At 38.0% G+C, this 21,050-nt stretch overlaps 6 protein-coding genes across 8 annotated transcripts; 2 read left to right on the forward strand and 4 right to left on the reverse strand.

Moving 5' to 3' along the window:
• Nucleotides 1-722: 722 nt before the first annotated feature.
• On the reverse strand, nucleotides 723-3,122 carry LOC104735345 (cytochrome b-c1 complex subunit Rieske-1, mitochondrial). Its single transcript, XM_010455113.3, has 2 exons — nucleotides 2,557-3,122; nucleotides 723-1,609 (listed from the first exon to the last, which is right to left on the reverse strand). The coding sequence occupies exons 1-2, from the start codon at nucleotides 2,738-2,740 to the stop codon at nucleotides 966-968; spliced, it is 828 nt and encodes a 275-aa protein (XP_010453415.1). The 5' UTR covers nucleotides 2,741-3,122; the 3' UTR covers nucleotides 723-965.
• Nucleotides 3,123-3,673: 551 nt separating this feature from the next.
• Nucleotides 3,674-5,783, reverse strand: LOC104735346 (cytochrome b-c1 complex subunit Rieske-2, mitochondrial). The gene is made up of 2 exons (XM_010455114.3): nucleotides 5,297-5,783; nucleotides 3,674-4,542 (listed from the first exon to the last, which is right to left on the reverse strand). The coding sequence occupies exons 1-2, from the start codon at nucleotides 5,475-5,477 to the stop codon at nucleotides 3,899-3,901; spliced, it is 825 nt and encodes a 274-aa protein (XP_010453416.1). The 5' UTR covers nucleotides 5,478-5,783; the 3' UTR covers nucleotides 3,674-3,898.
• Nucleotides 5,784-5,802: 19 nt separating this feature from the next.
• LOC104735347 (ATP synthase subunit O, mitochondrial) lies at nucleotides 5,803-7,669 on the reverse strand. The gene is made up of 6 exons (XM_010455116.3): nucleotides 7,386-7,669; nucleotides 7,069-7,116; nucleotides 6,629-6,872; nucleotides 6,428-6,540; nucleotides 6,249-6,335; nucleotides 5,803-6,150 (listed from the first exon to the last, which is right to left on the reverse strand). The coding sequence occupies exons 1-6, from the start codon at nucleotides 7,497-7,499 to the stop codon at nucleotides 6,022-6,024; spliced, it is 735 nt and encodes a 244-aa protein (XP_010453418.1). The 5' UTR covers nucleotides 7,500-7,669; the 3' UTR covers nucleotides 5,803-6,021.
• Nucleotides 7,670-8,662: 993 nt separating this feature from the next.
• On the forward strand, nucleotides 8,663-11,768 carry LOC104735349 (protein IQ-DOMAIN 11). 2 transcript variants are annotated; one of them, XM_010455119.3, is made up of 7 exons: nucleotides 8,693-8,965; nucleotides 9,121-9,222; nucleotides 9,343-9,473; nucleotides 9,572-9,877; nucleotides 10,469-10,681; nucleotides 10,765-10,896; nucleotides 10,984-11,768. In XM_010455119.3, exons 3-7 carry the CDS (start codon nucleotides 9,405-9,407, stop codon nucleotides 11,590-11,592), a joined length of 1,329 nt encoding a protein of 442 aa, XP_010453421.1. In that variant the 5' UTR covers nucleotides 8,693-8,965; nucleotides 9,121-9,222; nucleotides 9,343-9,404; the 3' UTR covers nucleotides 11,593-11,768. The 2 variants fall into 2 exon arrangements, with proteins under 2 accessions (XP_010453420.1, XP_010453421.1); XM_010455118.3 differs by lacking the exon at nucleotides 9,121-9,222 and having other exon boundaries at nucleotides 8,663-8,965.
• LOC104735351 (uncharacterized) lies at nucleotides 11,740-13,185 on the forward strand. Its single transcript, XM_010455121.3, has 3 exons — nucleotides 11,740-12,055; nucleotides 12,402-12,668; nucleotides 12,946-13,185. The coding sequence occupies exons 1-3, from the start codon at nucleotides 11,940-11,942 to the stop codon at nucleotides 13,031-13,033; spliced, it is 471 nt and encodes a 156-aa protein (XP_010453423.1). The 5' UTR covers nucleotides 11,740-11,939; the 3' UTR covers nucleotides 13,034-13,185.
• Nucleotides 13,186-13,365: 180 nt separating this feature from the next.
• On the reverse strand, nucleotides 13,366-18,875 carry LOC104735352 (flowering time control protein FY). 2 transcript variants are annotated; one of them, XM_010455123.2, is made up of 18 exons: nucleotides 18,435-18,875; nucleotides 18,248-18,336; nucleotides 17,912-17,980; nucleotides 17,693-17,797; nucleotides 17,444-17,539; nucleotides 17,274-17,356; nucleotides 16,934-17,005; nucleotides 16,765-16,862; nucleotides 16,397-16,456; nucleotides 16,239-16,299; nucleotides 16,063-16,150; nucleotides 15,901-15,964; nucleotides 15,597-15,675; nucleotides 15,309-15,398; nucleotides 15,099-15,184; nucleotides 14,169-14,620; nucleotides 13,885-14,058; nucleotides 13,366-13,645 (listed from the first exon to the last, which is right to left on the reverse strand). In XM_010455123.2, the coding sequence occupies exons 1-18, from the start codon at nucleotides 18,622-18,624 to the stop codon at nucleotides 13,589-13,591; spliced, it is 2,013 nt and encodes a 670-aa protein (XP_010453425.1). In that variant the 5' UTR covers nucleotides 18,625-18,875; the 3' UTR covers nucleotides 13,366-13,588. The 2 variants fall into 2 exon arrangements, with proteins under 2 accessions (XP_010453425.1, XP_010453424.1); XM_010455122.3 differs by having other exon boundaries at nucleotides 13,366-13,648.
• Nucleotides 18,876-21,050: the final 2,175 nt, after the last annotated feature.

Consider the following 21,050-nt stretch of genomic DNA (forward strand, 5'->3'; position numbering starts at 1 on the left):
GATAAGAGCGGTTGCCTTATGATAAACACGAGAGGTTGCTTAGTCCAAGACCCTTTGGGTCTTTGGCTTATAATTAGCAAGTATGTAATGGCCGTTGTTAGGTAGCAAGGGTCAGAAAAAAGTCACTTCCGTATCACTAAAGGAAAACAATAGGTGGTGACAGGGAAAAAAACAATAATTCATCGTCCACAATGGTTTACCCAAATCAAATTTTGGCTTTTGTGTGTGCAACCAGGGTAGCTGACTACTAGTACTAGGGTAGGGCTGGGGTTGATACGACCGGGATCCAAATCCAATTATTAAAAAGGTCAAACCATTTTTCTTAGCTAAAATTTACAAAGAATGAACATAAAAAAACTAAATAAGATTAATCTGAATCAAACTATTTCTTTTGTCCCTATATGCTTTGTGTACATAACCAAATCTAGAAAGAAAAAAAAGATCTAGCTATATGCCCCTTTTGCATGACTGACAAGTGACAAGTATTCATTCACGGGATTCTCTTACGATTACAGTTTCTACTTACTTTAGATAATCAAAGCCAATATTTACTTTTAGATACAAGAGCTCATTCTTGTAGTCTGTAGACTTTATCTGCAGTTTTGGTATATGTTACATGTGTATGCATAGCTATATCAGTTGTAGTGAACATTTACATTTAAACTTGGAACTCAAAACGTAATTGCAAACCCAAATTGATGATGACGCCAAGAATCTTGAGATACGTTAAAGGAATCTCTCTCATACAATAAACACAGACTAATGAACATAGTCTTTCACGAGCAATAAATAATCGAAGCTTGGGTAACGTTCAACAAATATCACAAGTTTGTATTATTCGGCGAAAAAGCAAGACAAATCTTGCTTTCAAAATGTCGGATTCCGGAATATAATAAAAACAAAACAAAAAAACAGATGAAGTTCATTGAGACCCAGACACTGACTGACTGACGTGATTTATTTAATCAACCAATGAGTAACTTATTCTCTTCCAGGAAGCTGTAGGTAGGTACTTCCAGGTTGTATGGTGCAGGACCTTTCCTAATTCTTCCAGAGATATCATAATGCGAACCGTGACACGGACAAAACCAACCTCCATAATCACCAGCATTAGGCAAAGGGATGCATCCCAAATGAGTGCAGACTCCAACCACGACCAACCATTCTGGGTTCTTGACCCTGACAGAGTCTTCTTGCGGGTCTCTAAGGGATCCAACATCCACGCTATTGGCCAGCTTGATGTCATCTTCTGTTCTTCGCCTGATGAAGACGGGCTTTCCACGCCACTTGACTGTTACTGTAGTTCCTGGTTCGATGCTCCCTAGGTCAACCTCGAGGGATGCAAGGGCAAGGACATCTTTACTTGCGGACATGCTCACAACAAGCTTCAGAACAAGAAGGCGGATAACAGAGGCATATACAAACCTTCCACCTGACAAGACAAAATAGGCGAATGCACGCTTGCTAGGGTCACCAGGTGGGTAACGCTCATGGTTATGGTCGTCATAAACAATCTTTGAGTTAGGCGTTTTGACAGCTTCCACGGTGGCTGGTACTTCTGAACCAAAACCTATCTCATTTCCTTGAGCAAGAACTTGGGAAGAGAAACCTGAAAACAAAAATGCTACATTAATATATATTCACATCAATAAGTATTAAGCAGTAGAAGACTACCACTGAAAATTAATGTATAAGCTTCTATAATAAAACACAAGTAAATAAACACAGAATCCATATGGTATAAGATGCAGGAGTATGAAATATATCCAAAAAATTATACTTTAATCAATGCAGAAATCAAGAAACCAAATTTCAATGATCGATATAAATACACAAGATAAAAACTTCAGATATCAGGAAGCTTGTGTTAATCAAACTAAGGATTACACAACTCAAGGATTTACAAACAGGAAGCTTTCCTCATCAAACAAAGGATTATCTAAGAACTTGTCAATTCATATTCGATCATAAACTCAAATGTCTATTTCCTTCTGGATGAAAGAAGTGATCATGGAAATAGCTGCAAACAATAGAAGAATAATGAAGGACCAAAATATCAAATTCAGTTGAAACTACACTAGTCTTATCAACGAAAGAAAAACAAGCAAGCAACTCCAATGCTCAGATGGTATGTATTACAACATGGTTAAAACAAAACAAAATTCCCAAGCAAAGATCTCAAATAGCTTTTCTCATCAAAGAAAAGATAATCTCAGAATTGGTCAATTCATATCCGATCAATCTAAATGAAATGTTCACTTCCATTTGGACAGAACAAGTAATCATTAGAGGCATAACTACTAATCCAGTAAGGAGAAATGGTAACCCAAGCTATAATACAACACCTTCTATTTCATGGAATTCAAATCAGATGTCATGTCAATTTGCACATATCATCGCCCAGATACGAAAATAACAATCTCAATCATTCCCAGGACTCTTACAAACAAAAAAAAATCAATTTTTTTTTTGTATAGAATCATTCAATCAACGAATCTGTAAACAACATCAGAAATGAAAATCAAGAGAGAGAAAAGTGTTTGTAGATCAGCAGACCTCTGATAAGGCTCCGCTGGTAAGAATTGAAAGATGAGAGATCCGCAGATGGGACGGATCTGGGAGCTGAAGCGGAGTCGGCTCCTCCATCGGAAAGGGTGTGGTCTCGGGAGACGACGAAGGAAGTCGCAGTCGAAGATCTCTGAGAAACAGAGAAAAGCCTCCTCCCTGCAACTCTCAGCATCTCTGCTCAAATGGGTTATGGCCGAATCTAGGGTTTCGCTCTCAGAGCAAGAAGAAGAACACAAACCTCAGGTTAGGAACGGCCGATGCTTACAGAAAGAATAGTCTTCGAGAAAAGGTCAATTTTTTTTTTTTTTTTTTTTTGTTGTTTTTCCTTTTTTCTTTCTAATAACCTTTATTAATTAATATTTAAATTATACTACTACATGATTTTGATGACATTTTTGTTGATACTTTAATTTTTGAGTATAGTTAACATGTGACATAAATCTTTTTATTTCAGTATGATTCTCTTAAATACAAAGTAGATAAAAGGGAACATGTTTTGAAAAAATAGGAATTTTTTTTGTCACAAATTACTTATACTTAAACTGGAGTATAATGCAAATCTGTTGTTATGTTGCGACGATGAGAGCCGTCTCTAGTGACTAGCTAGCTAGGGTCACCACGTTCTTAAGATTCACAGCGAGACGTCAGGTAAAGTAAGTAGGAAGAAGAGAATCATCAAGGACATTTCTTAGGCCACCACCACCACAATATAAGCAGCAAATTTTATAGTGTTTTCACCAATGAATTTTAGAAGCCTCGAACAAAAAAAAGGAGGGCATCATCAAAGAAGTAGAATCATGGATAACCAACTAAATGAGTAAATGAGGCTAAGATACAATCAGATAAATGACAGCATTCATCAAAGAAGTAGTCTCAGACTTCTCATTATGGAAGACAAAGTTGAACTTGGAACGTCTTCAAAATGTTTCCTCCAGAGAGAACATGTAAAAAGGTTGACTAACATTCTGAAACAGCTCTAAGCATAATCCATTAGAAGAACATTCGGTGGCTCGATTGTGATGTGACCGAAGCCTACGAACTTTTAAGATACGAAAGGAAACTCTTTTACAAACGATATATATACTGGGATAGATAGGCATGACACTATTCAAAATTCTTTTCAAATAATAAACAGACTATGAACAGTGTCTTACACCAGTTGAGACAGATGCTAAGTCATACAATGACAAGTTTGTATTATTCAGCAAAACAAGACAATCTTGCTGAGAGACCAAAGTGTGAGGAAAGCGCTAGAATGCCGGAAAATATTAAAACAAAAACATATTAAAGATCATTCAGACCAAAACACTTGACTCTTGTGCTTTATTCATTAACCAATGAGTAACTTGTTCTCTTCCAAGAAGCTGTACGTCGGTACTTCCAGGTTGTATGGTGCAGGACCTTTCCGAATTCTTCCAGAGATATCATAATGGGAACCGTGACACGGACAAAACCAACCGCCGTAATCACCAGCATTAGGCAAGGGGATACACCCTAAGTGAGTGCAGACTCCAACCACGATTAACCATTCTGGATTCTTGACCCTAACCGAGTCTTCTTGTGGGTCCCTCAGGGATCCAACATCCACGCTATTGGCCAGCTTGATGTCATCTTCTGTTCTTCGCCTGATGAAGACGGGCTTTCCACGCCACTTGACTGTAACAGTTGTTCCTGGTTCGATGCTCCCTAGGTCAACCTCGAGAGATGCAAGGGCAAGGACATCCTTACTTGCAGACATGCTCACAACCAGCTTCAGAACAAGAAGACGGATAACAGAGGCATATACAAACCTCCCACCCGACAAGACAAAATAGGCGAATGCCCTCTTGCTGGGGTCACCTGGTGGGTAACGCTCATGGTTATGGTCGTCATAGACAATCTTTGAGTTAGGTGTTTTGACAGCTTCGACAGTGGCCGGGACTTCCGAACCAAAACCTATCTCATTTCCTTGAGTAAGGACTTGGGATGAGAAACCTGAAAATTGCATGAAACATTAATCCACCACAATAAGTATATTAAGCAACAAAACGTTCAGTAAATGACAGTGGAGAAAGGACTACCACAATCACGACTTGGAGTTAATGTTATGGTTCTAAAGGAAAACATAAGTACAGAAAAGTGGAATCCATGAGATAAAAGACTAATGCTAACAGACTTATCCAAACAATTCTAAAATCAAAATCAGTGACAACTAAACTCTATTTAATGCAAAAACCAAGGTAACAAATTCAATGATCAGATTGCTCTTCATTATTATAGAGATGCTTACAAACAGCAAAAATCTTAAGCTAAGATGACAAACATAGCTCTCTTGGTTAACAATACTAAATATCAGATTCTTCAACTGATGCAAGCTCTTGCCTTTTAGCTGCTAATGAATCCGCCAAACAAAGTATAATTAGCTAACATGATATCCCCACAGACGATAAAACATCAATCTCCCTAATAATAAGACAAATTGATGGGATACAAATGATCAAAAAGGCTTTTTTTTTTCTCATCAAACAAAGGATCATTCGGAACTGGTCAATTCGAATTCGATTGAAATTTCAAATAAGATAAATATGTTTGGGATATGATTACGAATCTCAATCATTCTCTTGATTCATACAAGCAAAGAAAAAAAAAGGTTTCTTTTTTGGAAATCATTCAATTGATAAAAACTACAGACAACAGCAGAAATGAAAAAATCAATCTAGAGAGATAAAGGGTTTGTAGATCGGCAGACCTCTGATAAGGCTCCGGTGGTAAGAACTGAACGACGAGAGATCCGCAGAGGGGACAGATCTAGGGGCGGAAGAGGAGTTACCGCCATCGGAAAGGGTATGGTCACGGGAGAGGACGAAGGAGGTCGCAGTCGAAGATCTCTGCGAAACAGACAGAAGCCTCCTTCCTGCTACTCGCAGCATCTCTGCTCAATGGGGAAAATGGCCGAATCTAGGGTTTCGCTCAGAGCAAGAACACGAAATCCTAAGGTTAGGGATGGCCGATGCAAACAAAAAGATCAATCCTTTACAACAAAAAAATTGTTGTTTTTTATTTTTTTTTTCGGATATTCCTTTAATTATAGTCTCCGAGAAAATGTCAATTTGGTTTTTCCTATAATACTCAATGACGGTGTTCTGATTAGATAAATTATGTAGCTTCGTGGCACCTTAATGTACTCTTGTTTTTGTTTCGTGGCTCTCCCAACTTCACTTTTAGCATATTCTGTTAAAGTGACCAAACAAAAACTAAGGACAATATATAATCTCATTGAAATTTTGACGTCTCGAAAAAGCTTATTTCGAAGGAAGAGCAAACAACAACAAATGGTTAAATTGCAAATGACAAAATTCAAAACGAGAGCAAGTGGCCAAGCTATATATTGTTTTCCCCGGAGGGTCCATATTTATTTGTCAATTGGGTGGCATCATCACAAACTTGGGGGATGTTTCTCTCAAGATAGATTTTTCAGAGGTTGGTGAAGTCCACAGGTTCACGGAGGAGCCTCTCCATCTGCTGTGCCCTTGTCCTGATTGACATGTCCAACACCTTTTGTTGGAACTCTACGATTAGCCCACCGTAGATGCTTGGATCAATCTGCAATACAACATTACCACCAGCATAGACATCGATGTTTATATTCCGGGTTACACGTTCACAATCGCAACAAGCCTGTGATGTATCAGATTACATACCTTTTGTTCCACAGTTACTTTTTTCCCTTCTCCAATGATCTCCTGGAGTGTCTCCCTCAGTTCCTTCTCCTCAGCAGGGGGAAGCGGCTGTTGATCAAAATCATTCGTTAATACAATCCACAATGTTAAGTTGAGGTTCTTTTAAGAGATAAAACAGAATCAAACTATATGTAGCTTACCATGACTGTGGTAACCAAAACTTTGATATCTCCTCTATGTGCGTTTGTCAGCTGCATAAATTTCTTCACAATGGCATCTAGGTTCTTCAGCTTTCCATTCTCAGCTAACAAAGCTGTTTCAGAAAGCAAACAACTTTTTTCAATCAAAATCAAAAAAAAAAAAAAAACTAGGCACTTTCCAAATTAAGTTTTGCTACATACAGAGGAAGTTCTTGGTGGGTTCAGCAAACTTTGCTTGATCACAAGCATCCCTAATAGCAGCCAGTCTTGTCGCTCTAGGAACAGAGGGGTCCTTTGTAAACTGAGCAAAAGTAGGAGCTGTCTTCATTGCCTCAATCATCTCAGAAAGATCCGACTCAATCTTTTCCAAGGAATTCATTTTCACAGCTGCAATGTATAGCCACGAAGCAAAGTTGCCATTTTCACCAACTAAAGCTATAGGCACCTGAGAAACAACAAAACACAATGTAACTAACACAAAAAGAACAAATCTAGATACACTTCCAACGATGTTAATGCATTATTATACAAAATCCAGCTATCCATTGGTTCATATTACCTTAACACACAAAAATCACTAAGAAAAAGAGTAATCCTCCTAGGAATAGTAACAACTGAGTAGCATAGATAAGGGTGTGTACCTTAACATTAGCGGTTTGTTGGGCCGAAGCAGTTGCATATTCTCTCAACTGCGGTAGAAAGAAAATACAAAATTTAAAGATGAAATCGATAACATTATCTGGGAAACCTCAAGGACGATGACAGATACAGTTAAAGACTTTAACAACATTGTAAAGCTGAGCAATGTAAACGCGAAAACACGATAATTCCATACTCTATTGTTATAAATCCAATCAGGCGATTAGATCGACTGATTTTGTTAATTAAAATCGATTCTTTACAACAACAAAAAAAAAAAAATGGGAGTTAAAGATTCGATTTTTAAGAAAACGATTACCGCAGGGAAAAGCGAGCCTCCATGGGGATTGGATCTAGCGGAGGAGACAGAATCAGAAATGGAGATGTTCTTGAAGAAGGAGATCCCTGATCTGAAACGATTTGCCAAAGCCATTTTTGTTGTTGCAGATAGATTTTGATTGGAACCCTAGAAAATGAGAATACTCGATCAGCTGCTTTGACGAGAGAGAGAGAGAGAGAGAGAGAGAGAGAGAGCAAAGCCAAGCAAACTGGTCAGAGGAAGAAATTAACTACAAAGTGAAATTGGGCCTCACTGGGCTAACGCTAATTTTTATTGGGCTTATTATAACCAGCTTAGGTGTGATTCGTTTTGCTCAGTCTTTTTTTCTAAAGTTGTTAACATGTTTTTTTTAATTTTATAACTATGGTTAAACATGTTACAGATGAGATAATTATACAACTAATGTTCTTTTTTTAAAAAAATTTTATAAACCAGATCTTGTAGATTAGTAGTCTGTATTATTGCTGATCTATCAGATATAGATGTGTGTATTCAAATTTTCCCTATGTGTAGTACAAAAATGTTTTTCCGATCTTTGTCTATTTAAAAAAAAAGTCTGAAAATGTATTTTAAATTTAATTACATTATACAAAATATATATATATATATATACATATGGGTGCAATTGGATTTTGAAAGTTTTGTCCTGTTGAGAGGGATACCACTTGGAGAATATGTTTTTTTCCATCTGAAAGATGTACAATGCGTTGTCATTCTCGTTTGACCAATTTTTTAAAAAGGTTTCACTATCATATATAGTAGTAAGTACCTAATCATCTTTGCAAATTAAGTCTTCAACATAAAGTGTAATGTGACTTTTGTAGCAGTATTGAAAGGTACACAAAGCACGATTAGATTTTAATTAGGGAAAACAAAACATGCATGATGGTCTTGATTTTGTTAATACATTACTTCACACTTGTTGCAAAGTTTAGTTAGTTTGCTGTTGTTAAAGTGCTTTAAACTAATGTAGCTATTCATCACATTATTTCATCTTTGACATTGTATAATGCATTTATGAGTTGTGTGACTTAGGGATCTGTCTGAGGATATTTATGAACAACTTCCCACATGGAGAGAGCATTTGTTTACTACATTTGAAATTAACTTATCTTCAACTTATATAACTTTTCACACATAAAAATATGATGATACTACGAGATCTTATTTAACTTTTTGAAGTAATGATTAATGTAGCTTAATAATATTTTAAAATCTGTGAAGTAATAATATATACAAAAAATCAAGAACTAAGTTTGTGGTAGGAAATTAGCAAAGATCATTCCACACACACCAGATGTTAGGAGCAGTGGGAAGATGAGGGGTAAAAGTATAATTTCGAGTGGGGGCAATGAAGTGGCACGTTCACCTGTCGGCACCAGTGGAGAAGAGAACAAGGCTTCTTCTCTCTTGTTCACATTCATAATTTGATGAACAGTCAAGTCATCTTCGCTCATTGAAGAAGAAACCCCTCCTCTCCCTGAATCTTCTTGTTTCTGTCGATTTCACACAGTTTCAATTAAGCTAACCTTTTTAGAAATCTTTGACACCACCATCAAGTAAGTTTTTTTTCTTTTTCTTTTTCTTTCTTTCATATGTTTTGTTTCAAATCTTGGAGACAGACTTCAATTTTGTGATGTACCTGCATTGTGCTTTTTTAGATACTTCCTTCTGCTTTTTGGTGTCTTTGTGTGATCTAATTTTTAGATTTCAGGACACATTTGCGGATTTTAGTTTTCCTAGAAGCAGTTTATTATTGTAAGAAGAATCTCTAGAGTATTGATCTGAAGTATGATTCATCAAATCTAAGATAATGGTACTGAGATATGTGTATTTACTTGCACATTTCAGGGTTTTAGGCAATATGTATCCGTAGTGTTTTGATTTGATTTGGTCACTGTTTTGTTTATATAAAAAAGTTCGACATTTGTTTCAGATTTGGTTGACTGATTGAGCGAGCATTACCAGAGCATTATAGCAGGTGATGGTTCTGCAACAATGGCTAAGAAGAAAGGCTTGTTCACTGTATTGAAAAGGATTTTTATTTCAGAAGCTAACTCAGAAAAGGTGAGGGCAAAAGGGAAAAAAAAAAATCCCATTCTTCTGCTGGTGATGGTTTCTGCATCTTGTTTGATTCTTCTTCTTCTTCTTATGTATTTCTGTAGAAAGAGAAGAGAAGAAAATGGTCGTTTTGGAAGCTTAGGATTAAGAAGAGATTACCTTCCATTACAGCACCTCCAGAGCACAGGACAAGTAATGAATCGTATGAGGAACAGAAGAAGGAAATTGTGTCAGATGTGGGTGAGATCAGCCAAGTATCTTGTAGTCGACAGTTAGATTCCATAGAAGAGTCAAAAGGTTCAACATCCCCTGAAACTGCTGATCTAGTAGTCCAGTATCAAATGTTTTTAGATAGACAGGAAGAAGTCCATGCTGCTACTCGGATTCAGACTGCTTTTCGGGGTCATCTTGTAAGCTTGTGTACCCTTTTCTTATGTGATTTTCTTGGAAAAAAATTGACTTCTTTTCGTGAAAAGTTATGTTATTAGCTTGTAGTTGTGTTGACTATAGTAGAGTAGGTTAGCTAGAGAGCTAACATGTTTAATGAAGGTTAGTTTCGTGAAAAGTTATGTTAAAAGCCTTGTGTTAGTCTAATACTGAAGTTATGTTATTAGCTTGTAGTTGTGTTGACTATAATAGAGTAGGTTAGCTAGAGAGCTAACATGTTTAATGAAAGTTTAGGCAGGAATTGGGGATTCTGAATGAGTCTAGGATCGGGTTTAGGCAGTGGTTGAGAGCTAGAGGAATTCTCTCATTGATCAATTTGTGTACTTCTTTGGTGAATTGAATGAAGGAGTTTATTGGTTCCAAACGTATCAGTATCTGTGTGTGTGTGTGTGTGTGCGCTGTTTATCATCATCCTGATGCATACATGTCCTGTTTCATTGACCTATTAAGTCTTGAGAGGCAGATGTGAATATATATTAAAGACGAGTGTTTTCTTATGTTCTGGTTTTTGGGTTGCTGATGACGCTGATAATGTTTTTTGAACTTCATTGAAGGCAAGGAAAGCTCTACGTGCCTTGAAGGGAATAGTGAAGCTCCAAGCATATATCAGAGGTCGTGCCGTGAGACGCCAAGCAATGACTACACTAAAATGCTTGCAATCTGTTGTGAACATTCAGTCACAGGTCTGTGGTAAGAGGACACAGGTTCCCGGAGGTGCTCACAGAGATTATGAAGAGGGCAATACATTCAATGACAACATTCTCAAGGTACGTCTTCAGATTTAAAGAAGGTAACGTTTTGAATACATTGCAGTAGTTTATCGGTATGTAAGAAAATGTTACATTTTCAGGTGGACACAAACAGTCAAAAGAGATGGGACGATAGTCTTTTAACAAAGGAAGAGGCAGAGGCTGTGGTCATGAGTAAGAAAGAAGCTTCACTAAGAAGAGAAAGGATAAAGGAATATGCAGTCACCCACCGGGTATCTATACGCTTGTTTAGTCTGGAATTATATTGCTTTGTAAGAAGTTTCATAATGACCTGACCACTTATTCATTGTGAACATCAGAAATCCGCGGAGTCATACCAGAAACGGAGTAACACGAAGTGGAAGTACTGGTTAGACGAATGGGTAGATACGCAGCTAACCAAAAGCAAGGAGCTCGAAGATCTCGACTTCTCTTTGAAAACAAAACCTAAAGAGGAAACTTTGAATGAGAAACAGCTTAAAACTCCAAGGAACTCATCACCAAGAAGATTGGTTAATAATCATAAAAGACAAGTTTCAATAAGTGAAGAGGAACAAAGCCCTGCCACGGTGGCTGTAAGTACACCAACTTATATGGTTGCAACAGAGTCAGCAAAGGCAAAGTCAAGATCTTTGAGCTCCCCGAGGATAAGACCGAGAAGCTTCGACACACAGTCGGAGAGTTACTCGCCGTATAAGAACAAGCTATGCCTGACCACCTCAATGATGAGTGAAGCACCAAGCAAACTCAGGATTGCAAACAATGGCGGTAATACTAGACCAAGTGCATACCAGCAACGGTCACCAGGGTTAAGGGGATTTAACATAGGCCCTTTAAAATCATGCAGTAATAATACTCTGTTGAACGATCTGAGCATTAATTCAGAAAGATCTCTACCGAGCTGGAACAAGCAGAGCAGCTTGAGATGAGTGGGATATATTGAACCCTGTATATACATCATACACATATACCTTCTTTTGAGGGTCACAGTCTCATGTGTAATCCAATCTTTCTTTCGTTTCTTTTTTTTGTTTACATTTATTTTGTTCATCTCAACTTCAGTTGGCTAATTTCACATGGACAATAAAAACATATTATTGTCTAATATAGATGAGACTCTCAGTTAACAATGAAGTTGAATCACTGTTATTATTTTGGCTACAGAAGTCACTCTGTAGAACAACTAGTCTATTTCATCGGCTTGTGTGTATATAAAACCAAACGGCTGTAAACGACGTCGTTTAGGAAGGAAGAGACTGCAAGGGTTGGAGAAAGTATGTCACTCGTAGATTACGACGATTCTTCATCCGACGACGATGTCTTAGCCGCCGAGGAGAAGCAACCACTCCCACAACCGCAACGAAAACCCTCTCCAATTCCTCCAACTAGACAGTGAGTGATTCTAGGGTTTTCGAAATTTTGGGATTTTTTTTTTTTTTCTCGATGGAATAAACAGTTATGACTAGTTTTGATTTATATAGGTTAAGCTTTTCGATTCAGATATTAGCTATAAATCTACCTTGAGGCTTCAAGTATTGTTCTTTTCTTTTAGTATAGATGCGTTTGTACAAGAATCTTAGTTTCCTAGGTTTGCTAAAGTGAGTTCCTTTTGTTGATTTGGATCTTAGTCAATTCTGATATTGAATGAATTGTTGGTGTCAAGATTTAAGTCTAGAGCATTGTTTCTGTAAAGTTTTGGCCTTTTTTGGGTTTACAGTATCTGTTGTGGGGTTTATAGGAGATGTCAGCAGGAAGAGAGTGTTGAGAAGCTACCAGATGCTTTGTTTCTTCTGGAGTCACCCACACTCGCACAGGTGACTGGTGGTGACCATGCTTCTGTTGTTGCAGCTGCAATGGCTGAGAGTGCATTACGGAAGAGGGACTTAAATGGGAATGCTTCTTCTCTTCCACGTCGTCCCAAGGTACCGAGAGGAAATTTGCCTCACTCCAAGAATATTCCTGAAACTATGGGTAATGTGCTTGTACCTCCTCAGCTCAAGGGAAGGTTAGTCCATCACCTTGATAATATTTTGGCTCGTTTCATTTCCATTTTCACTTTATCTCTTAAACTTAAAATACTTTGGAGAAATGTTATGCAGTGTTATTGTTAGCAATCATTGAAAGAGTAGAATATGTACTTTTGTGCGTGATTTGTGTTTTAGGAGGTTATGAATTGTTGACATTCTGGGCATACATATGAGAGAACTAGCTCCTGAAATTGATGCAGTATCTTGTTTAGATCACTTTATGATCGAATAACTTGTGATTTTATCTATCTGCAGGAGCAATGTTGCCACAGAGGATATGAGCAGGCTTTTTGTGAAAAAACGGCAAGACTCCTCCAATGCAAGATCTCCAAATCAGGAATAGTTTTGTCAAATTTGAATGGTTTTATTTCTGTCTAATTGCCTAACATTTGGTGCAACGTAACGATGGTATGTTTAGCAGATACGATGAGCATGTACTTTTCTCAATAATTTACGACTATTTATACGGAAGGAAAAAAACTGAAATTACCATTATGTGCTAACTTGCCAAGTGTTTTAGGGTGATATATGGTGATTTCTTCGATTAGTTCTTAGTGTAGTATATGACTTGATTTCCTATTTTTCTGAAATTTACGTTACATGAGAAAATGCAAAACAAAACACCAATTTGAATTTAAAAAAGAGGACATCAATCTTTATTTTAAGAAGAACAAATTCTCCAAAACGAAAGTATTTTCCTTAGAAGTTTGTTAACGAAACCAAACTGAGTATTTGACATGTGAAAAATTCACTAAAGCTTCTGTAAACTTGTTCAGCTAAAAGAATCAAAACATGAGCAGCAAAACCATTTCACAGTGTTGAATCATCTTGAAACCATCTCCTTAAAAGAAGTGGTCAAGTCTACAAACATGATATGTACTACTAATACAACGGTTGCCTACTGGTGTTGCTGATTGTTGTTCGGTGGAGGGCCTGGAGGTAAAGGCGGCTGCTGCTGCTACACAAATTAAAATAAAGAGAACAGATTAGACAGACGAATTTTCGGCTGTTTTCACTATACCAAGAAAAACTAGCTAGTAAGATTCAAACTAGCTGCAAAAGTTATGTGGTTCAATCGTATCAGGATATGCATTGTTGTTTAGAAATCTTGCTTATTTATATATCTATTATCTATCAATCTTGAAACCTTAAAGGGTATTACTAAATAACCGAAGTATAGTGCTTAGATGGAACCTGTTGGAAAGGGTTGTTGTAGCCTGGCATCATTTGTGGACGGTTGAAACCACCACGTCCTTGAGGATACATTTGGGGTCCACCACTGCTTGGAGGTCCTTGAAATACGACTCCTGAAGGAGCACCCATAAAATGACTTTGCGACATCTGAGGATTCATGCCACCTTGCATTCCCTACTCCAACAACACGTGAAGATTAAAAATCTCGCCTCTACACGGTAAAAATGATTTTTAAACAAATATCACTAAGGTCATAAAACAAAGAGGAATCCAACTCATGATACCATTGATCCAGGCATCTGATGAGACATAGGCATTGAGGAAGGTGGCATGTGACCGTGAGGAGGCAGTTGCATAGGCCGGGGAAGACGATGAGGGTGCAATGGCATATGGGATGATGGTGGTAGCTGATGGTGAGGCATATTAGGCATTGGAGGCATTTGCTGGGGATGGCGTTGGTGTTGTTGTTGTTGCTGATACCCTTGCTGCTGGCCACTTCCAAGAAGTGATGGGTGGGGACCAGGTGGCAGCGGCGGAGCTCCCACTGCCATTGAACCTGGAAGAGGCTGTTTATGTTCCCCTTGAGAGGATGCATCAAATGGCATTGCTATTCCGATTCCTGGGATGGTCCCCTCGTTCCGTGTCAGCCCAGGCACAAATGCTCCAGGAATTGGCGATGCCTCAGATGGTTGGAAATTATCAGGCTGGCGATTACCAAAACCTTGTTCATTATAGCCTAGTACAGATGACACTAATTAGTACACACAAATCAGTGGATTACAGCTTCAATTTCTTAATAAACAAAAAATATTATAACACTAATTTCTGGCAATAAACTTGAAAGTACATGCTTTAAGACAATAAGTGAGACTAATGACCAAAGATGTTCTCGAGAGCCAAAAGTCCTTGGGACTGGTTTTTAAAGCCTGTAAGATCTGCACCCGTATTGGACCAGCTGAACTGGATCAGTCAAGTCTTTTTTATAATTTTCAGTTAATCATGGTGCCTTATGGCTGGTCAAGCCAGAACCTTAAAAAGTCAAGACCTATTTCAAACCAGTCATTATAGCATAGGACTGACCCTGCCAGGCCCCAACCAGTTAAGCCTATCCCAACATCTTTACTACTCATATGAATAAGGACATAGTATTATGCACTACCCACACCTTTCCATTAAGATGCCTACTAAAAAAATCAGATACTAAAGAAAAAAACCTTGGTTCTGCATAGGAAGGACATCTCGGGGATTATCTGCAGGCCTGTTTCTGCACCAAAACTTGGTTGTGTGATCATTGCTACCACTGCAGATATTAAGGTAAGAAATCAATATCTGAAGCATTATTTAACCAAAAGCATAGCTAACCACAAAACGTCATAAAATGAAACTGTAAGAAAGTCTTAGAACCAGATCATCGTAATTGCTACCTGCAAAGAAGATATCCAATAGGATGCCATGCAAGATCCCAAACACTGTTATCATGAGCATTTGGGATTTCAACCTGCGGGTTTTCATGCCTGGGAATTAAGAAAGTACTTCAAAATTAGGCACACATCGGACAAAATCAACAAAATTAAAGGTACGGTAAGATGCTACTAGTAGTATGTAGATGCGTCGATATGAAATATAGACAAGAAACACTGTAATAAGTGATTATAGCAATAGCAGTATGAACTACTAAATAAGACAGCATATTGCTGCACAACCGTACGTACCCCACAACCCAATGACAAATGGATCCGTCAGAGCTCCCACTGACAAAATATTCCTCATGGAAGGGATGCCACGCCAAAGCTTTAAAAGAAATGTCGAAGAAACAAATTGAGAACTCTCATCCATTGGATAATAAGAAAAGTCTGGTGTGTTGATCCCCATAAGTAAAGCATGAGTACAATAATAATCATTCGAAGGCATATACTTTAGAGTCCTAGACAATGTACAGAAAAGTAATTTTATGTAGGAAGTTTCTCTGCTTTCACGTGTTTGAAGACATGTACATTACAGAATTTAAAAGCTTACATGTTACATCTTTCGTGTGCCCACGAAAGGACTCAAGCTCCTTCATAGTCCTTATATCATACAGCTGCAGGTGACATGCATAGATGTCAAACAACTGCTTACATGATGGACAGAAAAAATATCGTTTACATATTAATAGACCCGAAATAAAGTGAGCCTTACCTTGATTATCTGATCTTTCGAGGCCGTTAAAAGCCAATTGCCATTTTGGTTCCACTTGACACTAAGCACTATGTTTTTGTGACCATGACTGCAGAAGTGAAAATTGGCCATCAAATTTGTCAAAGCTCTGAACATGAAATTTTAATAAAATATATATTACTTTATGTACCACTTACAGTGAGCAAAGCTCTCTCGCAGTTCTAGTATCCCAGAGTTTGACAAGTTGGTCTTTTCCACCTGACAACACAGATTGAAACGATTAATACTCACCTAAAGAAAGAAACTCTGAAATATACAACTGTTTATCAAAATAGAAGTCTATCGAATAATGTACCAGAAACTAGTAGGGACTTTGTCGGGTGCCAGTCAACGCTCTTGACATCCCAACCATGGCCTGCCTGAGTTCAAAATATATAGAAACCTTTTGGTCACGTCAAAAATTCTCAGATGTTACAAATATGAAGAAAACTGAGAAAACATGCCGTCAGAAGGATAGAAAAAGTGTTATATGCACCAATATGGAGCCTTCAAAAGTAACTAACTTTACATGGCGTAACATTGAACCAAAACTCAATAACACCTTTTTCAACGTAGCCTAAGGGTCCATTCTAGTGACATACAACACCTCTCACGGCCTTCTAAAATTCAAATTTGACCAGCACGAAGTTAACTATCTGCCACCAATTGTTCAAATCACATTACCGGTTAATGAGCTTTCTTCTTGGCACTTGGCAAAATCCCAGACTTTAACAGTCGTATCATCAGAACACGAGCAGAACTTCAAAGCTGTTTTACAAAAACTGAGTGATACACATTGTTAATTTTGAAGAGATTCATTTAATGCAATATAACATATCAAACTTTTTTTTACCTTAAATCGCGAACTGATTCCTTGTGAGCAGTTTTGTTGACTTTCACATTGTTCATATTGTTCTGCCAATACCTGATACATAAAAAACAACTAATCCTTACCGTGACAGCAAATCTAGATGTCAATCATAGAATTCTGAGCTTCTCATTTACATCTACGCACACGTTAGGGACTGAAAGAAAAAGAAAAAACACTTTTTTTTGTCTCCCTCCCTATAGCGCCATATCCTTATATAGGTTGATCATGTGTAGTGACAGCAAAATATAAATGTTAATCATACAATTCTGAGCTTTTCATTTACATCTACACACAAGTTAGGGACTGAAAGAAAAAAATATACTTTATTGTGCCTCCATCATCACCAGAAACCATATAATTGTCATTGTGGCTCCATACCATCGACCTTATAGGTTGATCATGTGCCTGATAATGACAGCAGATTTTAAAAGTCAATACCAGGAGCAGCGGCTTTTAAAAAATCAAAACAGAAGTTCTATTTGAGAAACTAACCTGAAGAATCATTTCAAAATTAAAAGATTGCCCATTCCAAAGAGTAAACTCCCCACTTTGGGAGCCCGTGATAAGACGCCTTCCTGAAGGTGTCCACTAAATACAAGAAACCAAATCAGCAATGATCCCATTAAGTCGAACTTAACAGAGGTAAAAAAAAAAAAGATGGCATTAAGTCGAAACATAATAGAGTTAAAACCATGGCAAATAGAGAATAACAGAAAACATCAAGCTGTTAAAGGGATATACCAATACACGGTTGATTGAACAACGATTCTTGTTTAGAGATGTGTGAACAAACTTTGCAGCAAAACTTGTTGAAGGATTATCTGAATAGGAAACTGTGGGAAGCATCTGAAACATTGATATAAAAGTTAAATCATTAAAAAAACTGAAAAGGAAAAAAAAAGAGAATGATACTGAGATCAAAATCGTATAGCATAACCAAGAAAAGCAAAGAAATCCAACATCAACTGCTGCAGCTGGGGTTGCTTGCAAAAAGGTCCTATCCCTTGAGTCTCGCTGCCATGTTCGAGCCTGTACAAAAACATATATGGAGTAAACAAAGTCTGTACTTTTAGTTCCACATTAAACCACATATCCCAGTTGCATTCCATAAAAGACTATGCTATCTAATGACTCTTGAGATAAAAGGGACTGGAGAATTCAATTGGGGAGGGATGAGGATATGACTATAGAGATAAAGACGAAAACTTTACAAGAAACAAGAGAAATATAATCAATCAACAAAAGAAAAGGGTCTAACGAAGAAGTAGTACAACAGCAACAGGGGAATACAATTACCTGAATGTATCTCACAACGGTGCTGGTGTAATCAACAGCTCTTCTCTGAGTATGCTTTCTCATTCGTTTCGCTCCAAAACTGTCATGTGCTGTCATTAAACAAAGAGAAATCAGATCTCATAAGTAAATTCACAAATCGAAAAAAAAAAAAAAAAAAAAAAGGTCGAGTCTTTAAAGAGCTAGTTACGGTCGAAGGAATTGTTTGGGGCAGATGAGTGGTAATATTCGGTATTGATGTTAGTGGAAGAAGCTGATGACTGCCGCATCATAGGCTGTGGCGGCATCTGTGAACCCCTGTGCAAATCGCCGCCGGGGATAGGTCCCCCTAGGTGCTGGTTTTGTATTGGTGGGAGCTGTTGCATCGATTCACCGTACATAATTTTGCAAAGATTAGGGTTTTTCTTGTTTTTTTTCTTCTCGGCAAAGCCAAACCCCTCGAAGTTAGGGTTCAAAGCCTTTGGCCCTTGAGAAGCGTATCTGTACGCCGGTCGGTTCTAAACAAGCGATAACTATTATGTCAACAATTAATTAAGAAACGATTAGTTTACTGTTTTTTTTTAGGCTTTTAGAAGTTAGCATTCGTACTTTAGTAGTTGTACTAATAAGATCATTGTTGTGTTGTGTCACTACTCATCATTAAAATCTTGATATAGCGTATATGTGTGAATTGTAATATGAAAACACACATAATTATTCATGTATTCATAGTGGAGCCGGAGCAGATTGAAACACTTCACCCGTAAATTGAATCGTCTCGTGATGCATTGACGTGGCTCGCAGATTGGTTTTTGCATTGATAGCCATTAATCAACTATTACTCTCATACCTTATACCAAGAAAATGTAGGACAGCTGCTTTGTTACTTCTTGTTCGTTAAGTCCGAAACAAAGACACCGGGTGGGCTACTTAATTACGACCATCTATCATGATCCAATATATGTTCGATCGATGCTATTTGAAATTTAGACCCAATACGATTGGATGAGACGATGACCTTGTAATAATAACCTTCGAATATTATAATACACTACAGTATCAAAAAAATGGTTCAGTCCTGGTTAGTGCGGATTGTAGCACGTCTTACAAGTAATTGTATATATATATATATATATATTTTTTTTTTTTTCCAACCAAACATTAAAATTAAAATATAACTTCACCGTTGGTTGTCCAATCCGGAGGATAAAAGTTTACAAAGGTGGTTTCATAAAGTAAAGATCTTGAAGAACGAGCAAGACAATCAGCCCTCACATTTGACGTCCGGATGATTCTGGTTGTAGTATCTCGGTTTGGCGTGATCCATAGATACCAGATCATCAGCCGCACCTTGCTAATGGTAGAGGGAGGTTATTGCATCCTAATTTGATGGTTAATCATTTAATTAACCCAGTCACGAGGGAATGACATTTTCCTATTCTCGAGGAGTTCATGGATCCGGCAGATATTGCGCTCATTCGAAGTATGACGGTTAGTAAATCATATAAACCGGATCGTTTGATTTGGCATTATACCAAATTTGGAAAGTATTCAGTCCGATCGGGCTATCGACTAGCACGGGAAATGCTCATGGAAGTTGAATACGGCCTGTCGTGCACGGCTCTTATGGCACAAGCTTGGAAACTTGAGGTCCCTCCGAAGGTGCAACACTTTTTCTGGCAGATTGCGTCTGGGACTCTCCCTGTGTTGGACCGGCTAGCCCACAGGGGTGTCGGCTGCGATGTTATGTGTATGCGGTGTGGGTCGGGGGTAGAGACTATTAATCACGCTCTTTTTGAATGCCCTCGTTTGCGGCGGGTTTGGGAGGTGTCTCCCGTTGGGCTGGTCCTGGAAGGATTTCCTTACGACTCCGTATATACGAATTTGGATTACATTTTTTGGCGGGCAGCCTCCCAGTCCGGGATCTCAAATTTAAACTACCGCTTACCCTGGATTGTATGGTCCATTTGGAAAGACAGGAATAAAAAAGTTTTTCAAGGAATAGAAGCAGAGCCCACGAATATTTTAAATCAGGCGGAGCATGAAAAATTATTGTGGGAGGAGGCCAAGTCCTTCTCTGTAGGATATTTACACCCACCGCCACCTTTGGAGGTACGGGACCCCACCCCTCGATGTCAGATAAATGGTTCCTGAAAAGGTTCAGATCCTTTTGTGGGGTTGGGGTGGTGGTATTGTAGCAGCCAAGAGACGACTTTATCTTTGGGAGCTCGCTGTCTTCGGCGTGGTCCTTCTACGCTACACTCGGAGTTGCAAGCATTAATCTGGGCTATGGAGTGTCTCCTGGCCGGGGGTCTTGATTGTCATCTTTTTGAGATAGACTGTGCAGAGTTAGTTGCAATGGTGCAGTTTCCTGATGATTGACCAGCTTTCTCTAACTCGTTGAATGATTTTAGCTCCCTCAGATTGTATATATATATAGATATATATATATATATATAATACTACATATATAGTCAAATCATCTTGAACTTGTATGTTTGCACCTTTTGAGCTTCTAGCATGCATGTGTTTTGCGATAATGGTTCAGTCCTTTGTCAAACATGAGCTGAAAACAAAGGAATAACGCACAAAAGTCACGTAGCATAATCTATAACTAGAAGACGTGGGATATATCATATATGACAGCATGAAGATTATAGATAGAGTCAGATATATTTTTTGATAGGGAGCATCACAAAGCCTGAAGATTAGAGTGAAAATTAAAGTCAAAGATCTACAATAAATAAAAACATCCCATGGATCAGTGACAATTAGAGCACTCCCATCAGACATATTTGATAGAGGATAAAAAGAATTAAAAAAATTT

The sequence above is a fragment of the Camelina sativa genome, chromosome 13 (genome assembly GCF_030686135.1).
Source record: "Camelina sativa cultivar CO46 ecotype springtype chromosome 13, ASM3068613v1".
Classification (NCBI taxonomy): Eukaryota; Viridiplantae; Streptophyta; class Magnoliopsida; order Brassicales; family Brassicaceae; genus Camelina; species Camelina sativa.

Bases quoted from the DNA above. Each gene is read 5' to 3' on its own strand.
- LOC104735345 (XM_010455113.3), bottom strand. From the start codon at position 2,740: ATGCTGAGAGTTGCAGGGAGGAGGCTTTTCTCTGTTTCTCAGAGATCT. The intron at 1,610-2,556 runs GTCTGCTGATCT...TTTTGTTTTCAG, and splicing joins CCAGCGGAGCCTTATCAGAG to GTTTCTCTTCCCAAGTTCTT.
- LOC104735346 (XM_010455114.3), bottom strand. From the start codon at position 5,477: ATGCTGCGAGTAGCAGGAAGGAGGCTTCTGTCTGTTTCGCAGAGATCT. The intron at 4,543-5,296 runs GTCTGCCGATCT...TGCAATTTTCAG, and splicing joins CCACCGGAGCCTTATCAGAG to GTTTCTCATCCCAAGTCCTT.
- LOC104735347 (XM_010455116.3), bottom strand. From the start codon at position 7,499: ATGGCTTTGGCAAATCGTTTCAGATCAGGGATCTCCTTCTTCAAGAAC. The intron at 6,873-7,068 runs GTACACACCCTT...GTTGTTTCTCAG, and splicing joins AACAAACCGCTAATGTTAAG to GTGCCTATAGCTTTAGTTGG. The intron at 6,336-6,427 runs GTAAGCTACATA...TTTGATCAACAG, and splicing joins TTTTGGTTACCACAGTCATG to CCGCTTCCCCCTGCTGAGGA.
- LOC104735349 (XM_010455118.3), top strand. From the start codon at position 9,405: ATGGCTAAGAAGAAAGGCTTGTTCACTGTATTGAAAAGGATTTTTATT. The intron at 9,878-10,468 runs GTAAGCTTGTGT...ACTTCATTGAAG, and splicing joins CTGCTTTTCGGGGTCATCTT to GCAAGGAAAGCTCTACGTGC. The intron at 10,682-10,764 runs GTACGTCTTCAG...TTACATTTTCAG, and splicing joins TCAATGACAACATTCTCAAG to GTGGACACAAACAGTCAAAA.
- LOC104735351 (XM_010455121.3), top strand. From the start codon at position 11,940: ATGTCACTCGTAGATTACGACGATTCTTCATCCGACGACGATGTCTTA. The intron at 12,056-12,401 runs GTGAGTGATTCT...TGGGGTTTATAG, and splicing joins CCAATTCCTCCAACTAGACA to GAGATGTCAGCAGGAAGAGA. The intron at 12,669-12,945 runs GTTAGTCCATCA...ATCTATCTGCAG, and splicing joins CCTCCTCAGCTCAAGGGAAG to GAGCAATGTTGCCACAGAGG.
- LOC104735352 (XM_010455122.3), bottom strand. From the start codon at position 18,624: ATGTACGGTGAATCGATGCAACAGCTCCCACCAATACAAAACCAGCAC. The intron at 17,357-17,443 runs GTTAGTTTCTCA...TGTCATTATCAG, and splicing joins ATTTTGAAATGATTCTTCAG to GCACATGATCAACCTATAAG. The intron at 13,649-13,884 runs GTTCCATCTAAG...TAATTTGTGTAG, and splicing joins ACAACAACCCTTTCCAACAG to CAGCAGCAGCCGCCTTTACC.